Source organism: Abrus precatorius, unplaced genomic scaffold (genome assembly GCF_003935025.1).
Source record: "Abrus precatorius isolate BTA unplaced genomic scaffold, Abrus_2018 Scaffold9, whole genome shotgun sequence".
NCBI lineage: Eukaryota > Viridiplantae > Streptophyta > Magnoliopsida > Fabales > Fabaceae > Abrus > Abrus precatorius.
In genome coordinates this window covers 12,194,460-12,215,505 of record NW_020874439.1, presented here as the reverse complement: position 1 = coordinate 12,215,505, position 21,046 = coordinate 12,194,460, and the positions used below count along the sequence as shown (strand labels likewise).

Genomic DNA, 21,046 nt, shown 5'->3' with positions numbered 1-21,046 from the left:
TTTTTTTATATTTTTATTATCCCTTGCAAGTTTTGAGGTTTATATATAATTAAAGTAAGTTAGACTGTCTAATTATATTTTATTAATTACTTTAAACAAAAAAATAAATTTAAAAGTCATAAATATTACATACGACTTACCATTTTAAATTTTAAACATGAAAGTCTTAAAATTATAGAATTTTATAAGATTTAACATTAATAATTTTAAAAAAACTATTATTTATAATTTTTTATCATATCTTTTTGTGCACACATTAAAAATAATACATTTTACTTTAAGAACAAATAATTGTTTCATTAATACACATACAATATTTTACTGAAAAGGTTAACGACATTTATAATTTTAATTAAAAAATTATATTATATTAAAAATATTGTTTATAATAAATTATTTGTGATAAACTATACATAACTTAATAAAAAATAACTTATTAATATATATTTATATTTTAAATTTTAAAACTTTTGTATATATACAAACTCGTGTATCACACTAGTATTATATATTTGTAGGATAATTTAAAAACTATAGTTCACTTGGTTCATTACTATTCATTCAATAGGAAAGGTTTACTAAAAAAGTTTAGTCAATTGACTTTCTCACCCTTTATAAACCTTTTAGGTATAAGACAAAGATTAAATGAATGTTCTAGCTGTACCCCATTAGTTTTACATTTACTGTTTTCTGGTAACACGTACTGTGTGTGATTCAATGGTCAAGCTCACTTATTATTTCCAGCTAAGCTAGCCACAATATTACTTTTATAATATTTTTTTATGACAGTATTCTGTAATAACTTCTCTTCTTATTTCTTTATTTATTGTTGAAATTATAGTGAGAAATTGTCATAGTTCTTATATAAATATCAAGACATGGTTATTGTGTAAATGAGAAGAATATCCCTTCTGTTCCTATTTAGAAAATGGGTTCCTGCATTATTAACTAAAATGACAAGGTTATATTAGAGAAAAAAAAAGATTTTTTATCAAACAAAAATTAATCATGAGTAGTTGTGGATTCATTAATTTAATTCGATAAAATTTTTTTATTTCTCTTTAATATAATCATATCATTTTATTCAATAATAGGAGAGGATTCAGAAGAACAATGATACATTCGAAAGTCCCTTTAATTTTTTTTTATTTGTAGGTGTTACTATTGTCACAATTTGTGAATGTTTCTTCTTATAAATAGCAATATTTATCGAATAAAGACTAATAATCATAAGTAACTGAAGGATTCATGAATTCAATTTAATAAAAAATGTTTTTTCTCTGTAACATGATCAAATTATGTTATTCAAGGAGAAGGCCCAAATGAAGAATGGTAAAAGGAAATGAAGTAAATTACAACAACAGATTTCAGTATTTTGGATGGTATAAACCAGTGACACGAAGAAAGTTAACAATGGCAAATAAGAAGATAACAACTCCTACAATAGTTGAGCTGAGTCTCCAAGGATCACGGAAGTAAACTGACCTTAACATACCCATATAATGCTTCCAACAGCTATTGTAGTGATCATTGATTTTCCTTGAGATTTTGCCATAATAATTGCAATTCACCACAACATTCTTGCAAAGACCATTTATCATAGTTGCCAATTCCTTATGGCAGCCAAGTTCATGGACTATGATTTCTTTGTCAACCAACAACTCCACATCCTCTTTAGTGTTAATAAGAGAGTCAATTAGAGAAACATAGTTGCACATAAAGGGTTGGTCTGAATAGTGGCACTGCTCAAATGCAATAAGGTTCCTTAAGACACATTCTGTTGTTTGAAGCACTTCTAATTGAGGGATTTGAAAACGAGCTTTGACCCATTTGGAGCATGGTAAACAACCTAAGCATAGAAACCAACTCAAAACTGGAATCTTCTTAAACTTTATGTCTAATAAGTTCCTGTGGTGAACTTTCTCAAAGCTAACTCCAGCTTCATTCAACTTAGTAGCAGTCTTAAGCACACATTCATGTTTGCCATTAAGGGTGAAATGTTCTGATGGATTCCACTCTTTAGCGTGAACCTTTTCTGGAAGGAAGAAAAATCTGATCAAATCTGTGAAGTGCTTGCATGATTTGAAGTTCTTGACCATATCATTATTTTGGTCACTTGTTGACTTATGTGGGTAATAATCTTCAAAGTAGTTAAATGCAAGCTCAAGAAAACTAAGACTATTTAGCTTATATACCCTTTTATATAATTCTTCCAAGACAAAGATTGGAAGCTGATTTTCAAGAAGTAACAAGTCTCTCTGGATGCTCTTGCAAATCCATGATGTGGTCAACATATAATCCTTTTCTTGCGCAGATTGTTCTGATTTTCTAAGAAACAACTCCAAAATGAAGATAGAGTCTAAGAGAATCATTTCCACAAACTTATCATCATCAAGTTTATCTGGCTCTGAATAACTACTTCTTATCATTCCAATGTTTTCATTGAGGAAGGCTTTGTATTTGGCCAAAGCCTTTTTGTTTGTTACACGTTCCCAGAAGGCAAGAAAGTACCTTTGCTTCTGTTTATGCATTGGCTTTAGCTCTGGTTTGTTGTGGTGAAAAGGGCCTATTGAGATCAACTCTGGTGTGTAGGCTTCCCCATCCTTCAACTTCCTGAGATTGGGAGGAACCTTGTAAATACAGCACCCATCATGCAGCTCCGCCTCAATCTTTTCAGGAATGACAATTATGTGATGAATCTGAGGTTCTTCAGGAACAGCACTATAACTAGTAGCAGAAGAAGCCATTCAAATTCAACTTCCTTTTCCCTCTAAACAGTTCAACAAAGAGGAACCTGGTCAACCTACAACAAATCACTTGTTATTCACACAACCGTACGCCAAAGGATACAACTTATAAGCAATACATTAGGTGCTTTAGGTATTATTCTTCAATCAAAATTAAAACATTGCTATTTTAAATAAAATTCTAATTTTGATGGAAGAAAAGTACCAAAATACTCAAGTTACAGTACTTAAGTTTTGTCCTGTACAAAAACTAGTTCTTTTTTTTTTATGTAAAAAAAAGACATGCAGAATTAATCAAGTAAGAAAGTAGATAGCATGAGGAATTCCCTTTGAAAGTTATTTCATCCACAATTAATCAACTCTAACAACAACAAAAAAAAAAAGAACTTGAAACACAAGGCATAGAGTACCAGGCTACAAAGTTTCCCATAAAGGAAACTGGTAAACACTTGGTTTCAATAGTTGCTGGTAAACAGAAGAGCAATATGACTGATTTTGGTGGTAATTACCTATAATGGGAAGTGTTGGCGGATATAAAAGTTCAAAAATTCACTTGCTTGGAAATTGCTACCATTAGATAGGTGTGAACCTCTCTCTGCCTAGTCCTTCGTAAGAACTGTGCTATTATATCTGCATTTGTTTCTTTACCTCTGAGAGATCAATTTATATGTGCAAACTATTTGTCTACATCGATATTATGTAGTTTGATTTTATATTCTTGTTCTCTTTTTCTTACATAGACTTTGGTATTTTCACACAAGGTAATCATGTTGAGGTCAGAACCATATATAGTGGAACAGGTTATCTCAGTGAATATTTTTTTCATACAAAAGAATTGAATCCAAGACTTAGTCATATACTTCCTAGTTCTATTTAGAAAAAAAAATTACTATAAATTTTTTTTCAGTTTACATTATAAGAAATAGATTCATTTTCAAATATATAGATTCATAATTTTTTTATACACTCGTGTATTGTGAAATCATGTTAACAAAGTAAACAAATTGGATCATATATTAGTGTGAGTATTTTAAAAATACAATTATGAAAGTGACCGAAATGTAGATAGTTTAACCAATGATTGGTGAGCTTCTTCCCACTTTCAGTGTTCTTTTATCCCACTTGCTATTTTATTTTGCATTTCTCGCTGGCAGTAACAGCCTAGCTCACAAGAATATACTAAAACTCGTCAACATTTTCCAGTCCTTCAAGAATTTGCACTCAGTTGTCGTATGCTCTTCAAAGACATTTTCATCACGACAAAAATATTATAATATTTTGGGAGCAATAATGATGCTTTCTCACCATTTGTATTAGAATTCTAATTCGTTGGAGATATAATATTTTTTTTTATGAATAACACTAATAACACACTTTTTATTAATAACTAAAATTTACAAATATTGTATGAATCTCACTCTTTTCTATTATAAATTAATGTTTATTTCTTATATTTTTTAAATTTTTAATAAATTTTAGTTAATAATAAAAAGTATATTAGAGAGGTTGTGATATTAACATTCCTTTTTATTTTTTTGTAAAATGCAAGTATCATGCACTGACTGACTTTTATATTAATCAATGATTCATGTCATGTTATTCTATTGAATCTTGCTCTATATATTGAAAAAGTGTAACAAAATAAATAAGGTAAAATTAGTGTAAGACTCAAATTCGATTTTGTTCTACAATTTTATTTTGATTTATTTAGGTTTTCTAACTTTTAAAAAAAATTTAAATAAATTTTTTTCATTAAAAATGTTAATTCTATTTAAATTTTTTTTGTGACATGTACTATTCTGTACTAATCCATTAATACAACATGAACATTATTTTCTTCTAAATTCAAAGCAATGTCTACAGTACTCTCTTCAAATTCTATTAATTCACCCACCATTACTTCATCAAAACCATAAATTCAAGCAATATTGTTGCCTCTTTAAAGTACAATACCAGAATTTATAATTTTTACTTCAGAATCATATTTCTCAATATATTTACAGATAATTTCACTAATTTCATTTATGGTCTTTTTCTTTAATTCTATATATTGTTGATTGTCTTTTTCCTCAAATTTGCATACTGTTCACCGTAATTTTCTTCAAATTTTTAATTTTACTTTCTTAGTGAGATCATCTTGCCAAATTCAAAGGATGTTCCTTTCTTACTTATTAAGGATTCACGCAAATCCAACTGGGCACAAACCTTGTGAAATTTTAAAACTTTACATTGAGATTATTGGTGATTGATTCGAGGCAAAGGGAGGAAAGATTCTAATTTAGAAACTTTGCATTGAGATTATTAGTGATTGATAGGTGTTGTTAGTTGTGTAGTTGCATTTGTCATTGACGTAGAAATAATACTGAAAAATAAAATGGAACAATATTACACAAACCTAAGAAAGAATGCAAAATGAGAGATTTAAGGAAAATAACGATGAACAGTATAAAATAATACACATGATGGAAAAAGAACAAAGTTAATTAATGTTTTTAATAGAAAAAGAATTTATTCAAAATATTTTTAAAAGTTAGATGAAAAGAAGAATTTAAATAAAATTGGAAGGTAAAATTAAATTTGACTTTTAAATTAAACGACGAAAACACTGATTTTATCAATAAATAAATAAGTAAAATTTAATCAAACACTAAAATTAAATTGGGATAATTCTATAGATTTTTAAAAAAATTAACCTTAATTTAGATTAAAATATCATAAATTTAACATATTGTAATCATAGAGAAATATACGTTGACTTTACTATTTTACGTGTTTTGTTTTTCACATTAGAACAGTAAAATAGTGTTCCTCCATGTCCCATTCTCTCATGCAAGTGTGAACACCATTTTCACGGGGTCATGCTGACTTTCTTCCACACTAGTTGGCGATAAGGTAAGGTTTACTTTATGTAGTCAATACAAATGAATGGATATATAATAACATTTTGCTCCTTGTGTTTCCAGAAGTATGATATCACTCATAACTAAAGAAGATAATTAAGATCATGTTTGTCTCCTCAAGAATTAAATAGAACCCATTATGTTCGCACAATGAAGAATAAATGATTTTATAATCTGCTTTTCATTTTCAATTAATTAATTCCAAACCATTCCCTTGTTGAGTTTGTGATGTTGTTACTATCTTTATAGTCCGATGATTAAATACCTTCCTCAGATGAAAGAAAATAGACAAGATCATGTGTGAGATTATGAGAACAACTCTATCAATGCGTTCTACATTTTACAAATAGTTGCTCCTACAATCTATTATCACTTCTTTCAACTTTTTTTATTTGATTTGTAATTTTTGAATTATTTTCACTTATTAGTATCATTATCGTTTACGCTATCAAATGAAAATTTGTAATTTAATTTAATTTCTTTCATGCATGAGAAAAAAAAAGTATGTCTGATCTTTTCTTTTTTATCACGTACAAGACTTATTAAATAGGTTAGCTTAAAGGATTTTTCAAAACATATATTTAATTAAGAAAATCAGATTTTTAGACCTATTTAAATACCCAACAACAATAATAACATATAAGCTTACAACGACATTATGTTTATTATTGTATTAAAATTTCATCATAATATTTTAAAATTATATACTTGTTACATTAGTCTGTTTAAAGGTTTAGAGATAAGCATGAACAAAAACTCTCCTTAAAAAGTAAATTTTTAAATAAATTTTGAGATTAAATTAAACTTTTTAAAAATTCAAATTAAGTAAGCCCTTAATTTGCTCATATCTAGAGCTTGATTAGAACACAGTTGGAACAGAGGTTACCCGATTTTCAATGCAAAATTTTCAAAGAAAAAATTTAACTTTGGTTCAAACTTGGTTAGTAAAGATATACAAATAGACCCTTACTTCCAACCAAGCATGCACTCGAAGCATATCTATCTCTATCACCTATTTCTAGTTTATCCAATTGGAAGACTTCAATGAAAACAAACAAATATGTAAATGTCTAAGAAACAAAAGTAAAAATAAAATAAAAAATTAAGAGCTTGTTTATTTTCTATTTGTAAAAACAGTTATTTTTTAAGTAAAATAAAATAAATTTTGTTTATTAACACAAGTTTTGTTTTCATTTTCTTCTCAAAAACAAATTTTTAAAATTATTTTAAAATATAATTTTTAAAAATTAAAAATCATCAATACCATGCCTTTGTGAAAGCAGTTTGTAATGAGCTAAAAGGAAGCAATGAAACCTACAACTGCAATAGCCTTCATCCTTCCCCCTAATCTTTTAAGAAACAAATAACCTCCAAAGGAATTATACACACACTTTCATCAAAGATTTGTAATACACCATAATGGAAATGGAATAGAAGTCTAAAACACTAGGGATAATAGAAAGCAAATATAGAAATATAATTACATGCTTAAATGTTCTAAATCTAATTGGCCAAATTTATAAAGAAGAAAGTAAATTGCGAAAAAGTTAAAACCCTATAGCATTTAACAAATCATATGGAAAAGCATTCAAATATTTAATTTACATCATTTGCATATTAACAATTTTGTCTATTGGGATAAAGTTTAGCTGTTGTTTTACATGTTAACAATTTTGGTAAGATATCAATTATCTCATACCACCCCCATCAAATTCTTGCCAAAATATTGATAAAAGTTTAGGACCTAGAACCAAAATGGAAAATATTAAAGCAAAAATACATTGAATATTTAGTTTATATGTCTGGATCCAGCAACCAAATATTGTGACCAGTTGCACACTAGAAATTGTTGTATTATTCATTGTGAAGGCCCATCAAAGCCAATGAGCAATCAAAAACCACACCATTTCACAATTAATTAATCACGATTAATAGTGGGATTGGATTATGAAAAAAAATTATCAGGCTTGATTAATGAAAACATTTAGTGGGCCACTAATCAAATCAAAGATAGTAAGGATTGTTGCTTCATGTTGAGAATGAGAATTATTCCACACAAGTAAACATGGGAATAGGTTATTAAAAGTAATAAGCAAAACCTATAATATTTATATGTTATATAACAAAAATGTATCTTGTCCCATATAGCTAGATCAAGAATGGAACAAACTTATGATGCCTTCAACTCATTGAAATGGATTACTTAAAATAAAACAACAATTTAACCATAATTTTTTTCTAATTTATTTCGCAAATAAATAAGATGAATTTGATTCATTCATCCTTATATGATTTGTCACTATATGGTACACAATACATTTTCCAAACGTTAAAAAGAAAAATTAGTTCCATGACCAAAAGATGTAAGAATTTCAATGATTATTCAAATCCTAGAACTAGCAACTCAAAACTCTAATCTTGCATGAAACATGAAGGTTTTACGGGACAACGACCATATTGTTATAAATAAAACGCAAAATGAAAACATGAATGTGTTATGTGTACACCTATTTATTGCTGATATTCAACAATTCATAGAGCTCTTTGTTGTGTTTTTTCCTCTCCCTTGGATGAGGGATGATGATTTCCTTATATTGGCTTGGTCCATTGACACCAAAATAATTAAATAACAACCATTTGATCAAATATCAATAACAATAAGAATCTTTTTCTTTTCATATCTTCATTAGTCAAACAACCAAACAACATAAAATTAGAAACATCCAATGATCCAAATAAGATTGACGAAAAAACCTTGAGAAGGGGATCAAGAACTTCATACAACTCAAGGGACACAAGATAAATACAATCCTGGAAAGCATGCCTGCAAAATAACAATACTTGCATTAAAATCTAAAAATAAATAAATAAAACCTCCTCCTTGACATCATCATCATAATATAATTATTAGGGAGAAAACAAAAAAGAAGAAGCTGAATCCAATTAAGTAAACCAAATTGATAAAATAAACCACAACCCTACCTCTAAAATCACAAGTATTAACACACTCAAAACCATACATCATAATGATATATGTAATTAACAGGCAAAAACACTGCAAAAATAAGTTAAACCATCAAATCCAGAAAAACAAATAACCAAACCAAATTCATCAAAAATATAATAAACTGAACATTACATCTAGTTGTTTCTGCACCCTCTTTGGCCTCTTCATAGGCTTCTTCGGTGGCATGGCCCTGGTCATGCAAATGAAATCCTTCTCAATCTCTTTTGCCTTAAGTGTAATCGAAAACACCGACATCTTCGACACCACTTCCACATTCATGTTTGGTGCAACCACAGCCTTTTCCCTAAGCACTAATCCTTGAACTTTAGGCCTACCTTGACCACGAGTCACTCTACGCCGTGACTTATTTGCATTTACCAAATCATTCTTAATTTTTTGCTCCTTGTCAAGCTTTCTCGGCCTCATGTTCCATGTCTTCACAAATGGTTCCTCTTCCTCTTTAACATCCTCATCTTTGTCCTCAATGTCAACATCATTGGTCTCATTATAGTTCTTACTCTCCTCCAAAATTTGAGGAAGGAGTTTATCGGTTGAAGAAGTGGGGTGATTCATGTTCCAATAGCAGTTGAAGTTATGAAAAGAATTATAAAATGAGGGTGTTGGGGGTACAAGTGATGGTGCCATTAGCATGGTGGGGTTATTGGGGGTGTTTGGGTCTCAGATATTGAATTTAGCACCATGATTGTGGGTGTGGATGAAGATGAATAACTACACAAAAGAAGGAGAGTAAGATGGAGTTGAAGTGAAGAAACATGGGTGCAAACTAAAAGGACATAGTAGAGATGGAATTATGGAGAAATAAGAAAGGGAGCAAAAATGGAGGGTGTGTTATGTGCCATTATGAAACTAGCATGTTTAGAAAAAAAATCCATATATTAGATTTTTGGGAAGGATCTTCTCATATTAAGTAAATGTAAAAAATTTTACATTTAATTAATATGATTTTTTCATTTAACTTACATATAATTGTCAGATATAAATTAAATAAAAAAATTAAATTGAATGTAAGAATTTTTAGACTTATAATAATATAAAAATATTGTGTTTCTAAATTTTTAAATATTTTATTTTTATTAAATTTAATATGAGAAATTCAAGATATTGCATGTAATAAGTGTGTAGTGTTATAAATATAAATATATCCACAAATGGGGCATCATTTTTTAAATTTTATTTTGGCTTTTGAAATGTATAAAAATTAATTTAATTTAAATTTTGATAAAAATAGAAATTAAAAATTTAACTAAATAGAATAACCGATGTTTAATTGCAGTCAAATGTATCTTGGATATTTTCAAATTTCTAAAAAATCAAATTAAATTTTATCACGTTTAACATACTATTTTATTTAAGAAACTACTATGTTCGACGAATTAGAAATTGATGGCATTGAATAATAAATATAAATATATTCATAAATAGTCTTAATTTTACATTTTATTATTGCTGAAAATGTATAAAAATGAATTTTTTTTAATATAAAAATTTTGATTGTAACTGAAAAAAAGAAAATGATGAAAATTAATATACATTCCATTTTTAAAACCAATTCAATTTACATCGACTTAAAAATTTTATGATCAAAATATTTTAACATAAAAAATATTAGTAAAATATATGAAATGAACATCTATGAATAAAAACTGGTATTAATTTCGATTTATATTTAGAATATGAAATTTAACTTTTCAAACATAAAAAATTAAATTAGTATTATATTTATTATGTATTTCTGTATATGAATTTGTAATTTTTCAGGAATTCTAATAAAATTGTGTTCTAAAAAATTTACTGAATAAATAAATTTGCAATTCGAACTTACAGTTTGTTATTTAAAACTAATGAAAAATAAATAACGTGATTGCATCGATTTCTTTTTTACTAAAAATCAATCACATTCACTACACATGCTAATGATAAAAAATAAAAAAAAAACAACTTATGGATCATTTAATGTTTTAGTATTTTATTGAAAGTAGATAATGCACAAACTCAAATAATTTTTATTATTTGATTAATTGGTAATTAAATTTAATTAAGACATAAAATAGTAGGTGTATTGAATATAAATATAAATATATTCATAAATTTTGCCTAACTTTAATTTTTATTATTTTTTTCAAAATGAATAAGAGACTGTCCTTATCCTTTAGATATCAAATATTTGAAACCCAAATTATTTTCATTATCATCGACTAATAAAGAATTGCAATTAAAACATTAACTAAAATAACAAGAAATTTCAAATATTAAATTAATTAAATTTATTTCCACAAAGAAAGTCCTGTGTGTATTTTAAAATTTATTTAAAAGCTACAATGTTAGAAATATAGGAAATTCATTGGTATCAAATATAATTTTCTTTTAGTTTAATTATTTAAGTGATGGATTTAAACAAATACGTAAAACTGATAATTATTTTAGATTTATATATATAATTTGAAGTTTAAATTTTGATGTATTTGAATTAATTGCTTTTGTATTATCTTTTTTATATTTAATCGACTTTGATTCATATGTTTTTATGAAATTTATTAAATTTGTATATTAAAAAATTACTAAAATATAAATTTGGTTCATAAGAAAAAAAAAAAAGAGATGCGAAATAAAATAATTTACTATTATATACTTAAAATGATTAAATATATGTACTAAGTTAAAAATAATTTTGTTTAATAAGTTTAAGTTATTTTTTTCTCTAGTAAGGAGGGATGTGAATCCCCTCCCTCTTTCTTTCAAATTATTTCATTAAATATAAAAAATATATAAAAGTTTCTCCCTTTTCTTTCCTTCTTCTCACATTCCTCCGATCAAATAATATATAAAGTAAAAAAAAATGATTAAAAAGTGTCAAACATAACCCTCTTGTTTACAGCCATTGATATTCACCTTTCTTTTTCAGTAGATACATCATCATGAATAAGAAATATCAAACAATGCAAGCCAATAAAATTATATTATTCACTCTTTGTTATACAGTCAAATTTATTTGTATTAAGCAACTTTTCCTCATCTCACAATTTATAATATATAAATCATAATTGCCTTTGAATGAAATAATAGTAACCTTTCGTTTCTTCACTATAATTGTAAGAGTGTGTTGGACTTAGATGGGTTCTTTTTTATTTTCTTTTCCTATTAGAAAGATTTTTGCCATGTCTTACCTTCCTAAAACACATGGGAAAAAAAAGCATAACGTTTTATAATTGAGATAATTTTGTTTTTGAAATTTGAAGGGTGCTTTGGAGAATCACATATTAAGGATTGAATTGTGTTTAATTCAATCCCAAGAGTTAATTTAAAACAAAAGTATCATTCTAGTCTTCTTAGAACTACTTTGAGTTTGACCAGATGAAATATCCAATTTCTACAGCAGTCACTGAAAACTTTTTTCTTTTTGTAATTTTTCCATAGGTCCAACCTCCCAACTTAGAATCATAGTTTAAGTTTTTTTTTTTTTCATAAAAATTGATAGCAATTAGTCCCTAGTATATAATTAAAAGGATAAAAATTACTTTTTTAAAGGATTATATATTAAAAATTAATGACAGAAACTAATTTTTTTATTTTTTAAAATGTTAGGAACTAAATATTAACAAAAGAAAATCATAAGGGCCAGTACCATAAACAATAACATTTATAAAAACTAAATATTAATTGGTTTTTTTTATTACTTCCATCCTTTTTCTTCAATTTCGTCTAATAAGTACCTTGTGCTCCTTCAAATAAAACTCTAAGACTAGGATCTTATGACCCAAATATTGTGATAATTCTAAGGGGAGAAGCTATTCTTATTTTGTACTGAGGAAACAATAATTAAACTTCCAACTTTTACAATTACATTACCTCTTACTTTTCCCATTCTGTTTTTGATAGGTGGAGGGAAGTGATCCACATGTTGATTAATTGATGATATTTTTCTGCTTATTCATAGAAAATTTTTCCTCATTTGATTTTCTTAAAATAGCAGTCAAACAAAGTGTCTGAGAAAATCATACACAAAGCTTACACATGAAAGCAAGAAATTAATCACATTAACCAAGTTGGGCAAGGACATCATTCAGACTAGATATGGTCGCAGAATAGTACTTCTCTGCTTCTGGGGTGCTCTTAATTTTTGCTGCATGATCCAGCTGTGAAACCAAAACAAAAATAACAACTCTAATTAGTACTCTGAATTTTTACAGAGTTTATAAAAAACAGTGCTGTTAACTTCATCCCTAAAAATTAAAAATTGAGTTTAAACATTTAGAGCATGTTTGATTTACTTTTTGAAAACAGTTTTTAGTTTTTGAAAATAAATTGTATCCAATAAAAACTTAATACATTTGGATGTTTAAACTCAACTTTTAAGATTAAAGTTGACAATTTTTTATTATTTTTCAAATTATAGTAATACATCTTAAATTGAAGTCATAAGTTGTCATGGAATAAAAGATTATTGAACAAGCATGTATATCTTACATTGCTGATGTCTTGGAAGAGCTTGCCAGTGAGTTCCTTAAGGGATTTCTTCTGATCCTTAGGCTTTGCAGCAATGACAGTGTTGAGATCAAAGCGAAGATACTCAGCCCTGAGACGCAGATCCATCTGAACATATGGCCAAGCCTTCTTATCTATGAACTTCTTAACTCCAACAATTTCCTTTGCTGATTCCTTTGCCCTTTGTGCTGCCTCACTTGGACTCAATGGTTGAAGGAAGAACCTTTCTTTCAGTGGCAGCTCAAGGTCCCTTGGTTCATCTGAGTTCAGTGTTCCAGCTGCCATATTCCACAACACACCCAATTCATCATAAATGATATTTACTAAACCCAACTCAATTCTACCTCAAAAATTTCCAACCCCATTTCCATTTTTCATCTTTCATCACTAATCACTTCCACTAATCTTATAATTACATACATATATAGATACACCAGTAATATCCCTCATATAAGAAGTAAAAGGCATAAAGAATTAATCTTAGCTATATAATTTTATAGAAATGATCAAAATTAAATGGATACTTTAAAGAAAACTCTAAAAAATTATATAAAAAAAAATGATTATTTCTTGGAAATAAACCGAACCAAACAAGTAAGAAAGACTCACGCAATCCACCAGAGGGTGGAGGAGGAGGACCAACTTTGATGGATTTGGCTTCAGCAAGAACAGCCTTAGCAAAAGAGGCAGAGGCCAAACCACCAGCAACAAGAGCAAGCACTGCCCTTCGGCTACTTTGTGCCTCACCATTATTAGCTACATTTTGAGCTCTAACAATGAACCCTCCACGTGTAGTTGAGAACACTTTGCTACTAGTACCCACATTCAACCTTGTTGATCCTTCCAACACACCTTGAGAGGAACCACGTAAGCCAGCCATTGATGCCATTGCTTGAGCCATTCTTTCTCTTTTTTTTGTTTTCCCTTAGATAACTTGAATATGTGGAATGTGACAAGAATGAAAGAGAAGCTTGGAATATAATTTTATGGTTCCAAGTGTTGATTTGGATTATGATTGTTGTGTGTGTGATCCTCAATCACTCTTGGGTGTACCTTATCTAACCATTTTCCACTTGGATAAGCTGGATGTGGTATCAACCAATCATGTTGCATCATTTGTGGCTGTCTCGTGACATGCTGGATTGTGTTTCCTATGTGGACTTTTACCACTGTGACACGTGGATTCACAGATTATTCAATTCTTTTATTATATTTTTTTTTCACTTTATATTCTTTTTTATTATTATTATTTTCACTTCGGTTGTCGAAAGCTCAATGAATTGACTAATTTAGGTAGTCCAATCAGCTAGCTAATCGTGAGAAAGGAAACAAAATTGTTTTTTTAGATAAATTATTGTGTATCACTGTCAATTGTAGATAATTAATATTTTATCAAATGGTTCATAAGAACAGAGAATTTTCTTTTTGGAGATATGTGCATTTTTTTTTTGTAACACATACTTAAATATAGTAAAAGTATCTTCTCATAATTGCCCAATTGGTAACAGTAAGAAACCAGTCCATTTCAAGACTCTGTATTATAAGAACTAAACAAATCAAATTCAAGCATTATATTTTTATAATTAATTAAGCTCAAACTTGTAATTTAAATCGCTTAAACAAAAAAGTCATATTTAAAAATCATAATTTCTTTGCAAGCCAAAGTTAAGATTTAAGTGCTCAATTCAACTTATTTTGTGTCTATGCACACAATGACTCTTGTAGAAAGGGCCTGTCTCACTGGCTAGTAAAATTCAATATGAGCCCATTGATGGGGAAGAATATCAGGGAGAGAGAAAAAGAGAAAAAATGAAAGATGGGAATAAAAATTGTCAGTTTATATAAAGAATTGTTTTCTGAATAATATTGCCAATAGGGATCATAATTGTTTTGACTCAATATTACGTATAAACTTTTGAGTACAATTTTCTAGCTATTATAGTCATTTCGTGTACTAGTTAAACTTCACAATGAGAATGATGACCTTTGTTTCCAAGATTAAATAACGGTTTTATTCTATTTAAAAGCACTAAATATTATTAATTAACATAATGTCTTCAATAAGGTCACATTGTACTTGATACGTAGTATTTATTAGTGAGATAAAAAAAAATTCATGGTATAAGAACAATCATTTAATCGTCATGCATCTTTATCTTCTCAATGAAAGATAAAGAACCATAGGAGTTGAACGAGACTTCTTGATTTGGTTAAAGACAACTTTTCTTCACAACCAAAGATAATACGAAGAATAAGATACTTTATTATATAAAATAATGGTTTTATTAACTCTTAGAAATGATTTAATGTATCCAAAAGTGAAAAAAAATTACGTTCCAAAAAATAAGTATTTATTGCCTTGAAAGCATAAAGTGTAACAACTATTATTAATTTTAGACACTTCAAATCAATCTTTTATTTTGACCCATTTGTATCTTGCCATTTCACCTTGCTCTACTTTCTTTTTATGGTGTCACATGTTAATTACAATTTGTATGGAGTGTTCTGTTGATCTACAGTTTTAGTCAGTTTCACTCAATCACAATACAAAAATGTAGACCCAATCTAGACCCGTTCATAATCATGAAATTTTCTTAATATCTGAACAAGCATAACTCAACTGTTGTAAGTTGCAAATGCAAGTTACTCACCTGAATGACACTATTATCAAAAACTGAGCATGTTAGAAGACGACATGATACTCGTTTGAAGTTTTAACTAGCATGAATAACAATTAATAGCCAATAGCCATTGAAAAAATGACCATGGAAGATCAAATAGAATCATTTTGAATTATGGTGTGAGCTCTATAATTGCATTTGAAGAGTTAAGCTAGTGCTTGCACAGAACTTATTTGAGCACCTGTACAAACACAACAAACTAAACAATTTAAGAAAACTTAACAATTCCAGTAACAGTAGTTTCACAAATATTCATTACAATTACTAGTTTTTTTTATATATATGATTCCCAGCAAATTAAGAACTAGTACTCCATTGAGAGCAAAAGACAAGCCTCAATTCTAAAAGTGCCTTCATATTTATTCCAAACTCAACAAATGTGAATTTCTCACAACAATTTCCATAATCCAAAGAAAGATAAGCATCCTACAAAAATACATAAGTTTAATCAAAATTTATGGAAATCCAAATAGTTTAAAAGCATGGGGGGACTCAGATTTTGTACCTCATGATATGGCATCGCATGTGAAGATGCAAGAGAAATGGATCCAATGCAAGGGATATATTCTAGTTCAATGGGTCAACTTGAGAGCTTGAAGGAGGTTCAGGTTGCAATAAGCACCATGATTGTGAACATTCTCGAAAGAGACATCGTTGAAAAAGTGAAAGAAAAATGAAAATATGACCGATTCAGATGAAGAATATACTAGAAATAGAAAATGCATGCATATATGAGCTGCTCTGTTACCCAAATTGGTTAAGTGCCTTGTGGAGTGCAGTGTTACTTTAACGTAAAAGGGAGGCATCATTCTCCAATATCTGAAGCAGAGAAATTGTACTACACAAAATCTATAAATAAAATAAATCACAAAATAAAAAAATTAAACGCTCAAAACTTATCCTCAAAGCAAGGTTCCACATTAGTAGGCTGCAAACATTCAGAAATCCAGAAACAGAATGCCTTAGCATATTTTACAACTCTTCCACCATAGACAAAATATCATTTTTTCTGCAAAATATGAATGCGAAGATTGCGCTGGTGTAACATGCAGCAGAGCTATAATTCCTATGAATTGCACCAAATATTACTCTCCATCATGACATTTCTTATCACTTTTCATACTGGTGATTATAAAATATGGTAACATGGGAAGTTTTCAGGAATGATAAGATGGTCATCTATAAATAGGGCTTCGTTGATTTTCCAGCTTGGGGTCCTTTAATTGGTGTTACAAAATATAGAAGGTAACCCTCTTGGCCTTTCCCTTCCCTAAGCCCCACCCTTCCTAGAGAAGGATATCATGCAGAATTTGCAATGCACAAGTGAATGGATGAATACCGCAAGAACGCAACCAGATTCAAGACTCCAATGTGGAGTTTGCTTTTATTCAGTTCAATATGAAAATGATACATCACTGAGGAGTTCCCTCCAGAATAGATCTTTATATAGGCCTCAAGCATTTGCCAACTGTCTAACAACCTTCCTACATGGCCTAAATAATTCAACTACACCAACACACACAGTCTATTATATTCTTACAATTACAACATAACAAAGGTTGGATTTGTTCTCAGGAGTCAGGACCTTGCACTCACTGGAAAGGAATTTATCAATTGCAATAAATTACCTATAAATGAAGAGTATTAAGTGAGAATTTCTTGTAACCTTTTGACCAACTCGTTGGTTAATAGATAAACAATTAATCCTTACAAGTTACAAGGAAAGGAAATAACGTGAAAAGTCATGCAAAAGTGAATGATACTTAAATTAAAACAAATGTTCCCATCCAATCCACCTCCTCAGCAGTTATACCATTAACTCATTAGGAAATACTTGCACTGTCAGGTTGTTACTATTAACAAATAACAAGTACATTGAGAATTAGGAAACAATTGGGATAATCTCATTTTCTAATTAAGACTTGGTCAAACCTTAAAGAGTCCATATATAAGTTTCTCTGATATCTAATAATAGCTCCTTTGCAAAAAAGTAAGCATATGTTTGTTTTTGCTTAATTTCATTAAAAAACACTTTTTCAGCTACAAGCCCTCACTGCAGCATTTTTATTATACACAAAAGTAAGATATTCCAAAGATGCACTAAGTCCAAGGATCGAATCATCTGAAAATATTTGTTATGAATAAAGTCTAGTAGGGTTAAAGGCAGACTCTCCCCACTCCAAAGGCTAGAGCAAATCACCAATGGGGGTCGCTAGATTCAAACCCAACTGATGCAGTTGTCATGAGCAAAAGATCAACCACATGAACAAATCCCCATTGGCAATGTCTGAGAAGCCTTTAAAGTGTAATGAAGTATTATTATGTATATAGCTGTATCTTCATAGTTATCTGGCCATTTAGTAGTTAGTACCAAATAGTTCACCTACCCCTTATATAATCACTTTGAAGACGAGCAAAACTAAAGGATCTGTACAAATTCAATGTGAATAATTGCAGGAGTTCATACACAACAGTAAAAAACATGTTCATTGCACTGGCAATTTGCTTGGATAGGATTGCTCAAACCAATGTTTCAGAGCAGCTGGGTGAATTTTAAAAGCGCGAGCAACAAAAGTCTTGTTGCTGGATGCAATCAGGGATGCAATGGAATACTTTTTGGAAGACAGACCCTTTTCTAAAAGCCACATATGGAATCTGTACCTAGGCTTAATGCGGTTCTCTAAGTCAAAGCATAAGAATGCTGGAAAACTGACCAAGTCCTCTACTGACTTCCCCATTTCCTGACAGAAGAAACTAATCTTCTGCTCTAAAAGTTCAGGTTTATGGTTTAGAATCCTAGGACAAATGCTGATCATCTTAAAGACCTTCGAGAATTCAATCCCTAAATGTAGAAGGCAATCAAATCTTGTTTTTAACTCGCCACCTGTTCCATGCAAGTGACTAAAGACATTCATGGTCAAAGCATTTTCTCCAAAGCCAATGGCAAGCAAGAAATTCAACTTGCCGATACAGTGGGCCGAGGTTCTTGAAGCACGAATTTTCTCTAAACAACTTAGATAACGTTTATCTAGGTTTTCATCGGGATAGCTTGCGACATAATTTACTAACAACATATGATTCCCATCCTTAATTTTATCAAAGAACCATTCATTTAAACCCAAAGCCTTCATTACATTGGGCAGATTAGCCATTCTTATCGTTCCCAATGCATGAGCGTAATTCGTCCTAACATCCTTAACACCATTGGAGCTCATTCCAAAGTGTTTCAACAGCTTCAACACATTAATTACCTGCATCTCCAAATCAAGACTCAACAACTCCGAGCTCTCTAGAATCAACCGAGCCAGTTCCTCCTTCTTTGCCCCGAATCTACTGAAAAACCCAGCTGCTTGGACTAACTCCCCTTCTCCATGCTCAACAATGACATGCTTATTCCTTCCAATGACCTCCCCAATCTTACCAATACCACCATTCAAATCATAAAACACCTTGATCTTCCTACACACCTCATACCAAGCATCCACATTCCCCTCAACACACCCTTCCAAATCAAAGTCCAAAAACACCAACCTCAAATCAGCAAGCAAAGCATCAATCTCACTACCCAATTGACCACCGAACACAGAAGGGAAAGCCAAACACACCCCCATAACCTGCACATTGCAAAAACCATACCTTTTGAACCAACAGAGCCTACCCTTCAACTCAGAAGCACTCCATTTGAACACAGAACCACACTCAACATACAACACACCAAGCTTATCCCATGGAAACCCAAATTCAGAGAGAGCACAAGCAGCATCAAAAAGAGACTCATCTTCAGAAAAGAAGTACTTGTTGTGGGGCCAGAGGGAAGGGTGGTGAGAGGGGTGAATGCCAATGCTTTCAAAGAAGAACTCAAATTCATTGATGGGGTTGTACCTGAGGAACTTGTTAAGGTTGTTGGGGAAGTTGGAAGGTGAAAAAGTTCCCAACTTGGTGATGAGGTTGGTGAGGGAAAGAAGAGAATTTTTGGCAATTTGGTCAGCATAGACATAAGGGATGCACCTTGTGGCATGGAGGTACTCAGTGAGGGCTTGTTGCCCTCTTCTCACAGCAACCTTTCTGTACCTCCAAGGAATACTCGATGACTTTGAGGTTGTCGTGGTGGTGCAAAGATGCCGGTGAAGGAACATCATGTTCTCTTCTTTGCCTTTGTTTTATATGTTTAAGGGTTCACTCACTCACTGCTCCTCTCTTATGCCGAGGGTTAAACCCTCAACATTTTCGGGCTTTCAAAGATGACACATTAGAATTAAAACTCGGGAGATATTGAAATTAAATATGAAAAACAAGCGTAGCAATGGTTATGTTTTTTTTTTTTTTCTTTGGAAAAATATTTTTTTGGTCCTTGTTTTATTTATAGATTATTGTAAAAATGCGGTGATATTTTTTATTTCGTTCCCTAATTTTAGATTTTGAATAAGATGAGATTAATTTTTTTTAAAAAAAAGCATCTTTTTGTTGTTTCATATATAAGTTTTAAAAAACAGATAACGAAGAAATAAATTATAATTTTTTAATTATTTATATAAATAAAAAAATATGTTTTAGATCATGTCCTTCTTTTTTAATAAAAGAAATATATATTCATCATTTCTAATCTGCATTTGGTTAATAAAAAAATATGTATTTTATCAATCAAATTAATGGTTAAAACTATCAATTGGAAGATTGAAGGAGAATTTTAAAAAGTTTATAAAACAAATTGTAAAAATTCGTTATGAATTTTATAAATTTTTAATTCATTTTAATAAGTTTACTAATATAAATTATTATAATAATAATTTATATTAAAAAATTATGATTAAATTTATAATATATGCATTCTTATATTAAATTTTGATTAAGTAAATGTTTAATTAAATTGTATAACAACACACGGTTACTTGATGAAGAAAATGTTCACTCAAAAGCTTGACAAGTAATTTTCATCGTTTAGTAATTAATATGATCAATATTTTAGATTTCATCATGTGATTGTTTTATTTTTTACTCCCAATATTGTTTAATGTTAGTGTTTTCATAGTTTATTTTAAATTTAAGTAAACTTTATTCAATATCTATTTGCTTAATAAAAAAATTTTAAAAATTGAAAGTTCAGAAGAACATATATTGTAAAGAGTATTTATTGTCATACTCATATATTTATTTTAATTTTAATTTATTTTTTATATATAAACTATTTTTTATTAATATAGTTATAAA

The 21,046-nt window shown here is 29.5% G+C and overlaps 4 protein-coding genes across 5 annotated transcripts; all 4 read right to left on the bottom strand.

Moving 5' to 3' along the window:
* Nucleotides 1–1,367: 1,367 nt before the first annotated feature.
* LOC113849262 (UPF0481 protein At3g47200-like) lies at nt 1,368–2,747 on the bottom strand. The gene has a single exon (XM_027479033.1). It carries the CDS (start codon nt 2,745–2,747, stop codon nt 1,368–1,370), a length of 1,380 nt encoding a protein of 459 aa, XP_027334834.1.
* LOC113849261 (transcription termination factor MTEF18, mitochondrial) lies at nt 2,244–20,089 on the bottom strand. 2 transcript variants are annotated; one of them, XM_027479032.1, is made up of 2 exons: nt 18,259–20,073; nt 2,244–2,254 (listed from the first exon to the last, which is right to left on the bottom strand). In XM_027479032.1, exon 1 carries the CDS (start codon nt 19,975–19,977, stop codon nt 18,325–18,327), a length of 1,653 nt encoding a protein of 550 aa, XP_027334833.1. In that variant the 5' UTR covers nt 19,978–20,073; the 3' UTR covers nt 2,244–2,254; nt 18,259–18,324. The 2 variants fall into 2 exon arrangements, with proteins under 2 accessions (XP_027334833.1, XP_027334832.1); XM_027479031.1 differs by lacking the exon at nt 2,244–2,254 and adding an exon at nt 15,949–16,264 and having other exon boundaries at nt 16,344–20,089.
* Nucleotides 8,410–9,479, bottom strand: LOC113849264. The gene is made up of 2 exons (XM_027479036.1): nt 8,787–9,479; nt 8,410–8,471 (listed from the first exon to the last, which is right to left on the bottom strand). The coding sequence occupies exons 1-2, from the start codon at nt 9,303–9,305 to the stop codon at nt 8,433–8,435; spliced, it is 558 nt and encodes a 185-aa protein (XP_027334837.1). The 5' UTR covers nt 9,306–9,479; the 3' UTR covers nt 8,410–8,432.
* On the bottom strand, nt 12,319–14,183 carry LOC113849263 (oxygen-evolving enhancer protein 3-2, chloroplastic). Its single transcript, XM_027479035.1, has 3 exons — nt 13,767–14,183; nt 13,140–13,435; nt 12,319–12,808 (listed from the first exon to the last, which is right to left on the bottom strand). The coding sequence occupies exons 1-3, from the start codon at nt 14,056–14,058 to the stop codon at nt 12,710–12,712; spliced, it is 687 nt and encodes a 228-aa protein (XP_027334836.1). The 5' UTR covers nt 14,059–14,183; the 3' UTR covers nt 12,319–12,709.
* Nucleotides 20,090–21,046: the final 957 nt, after the last annotated feature.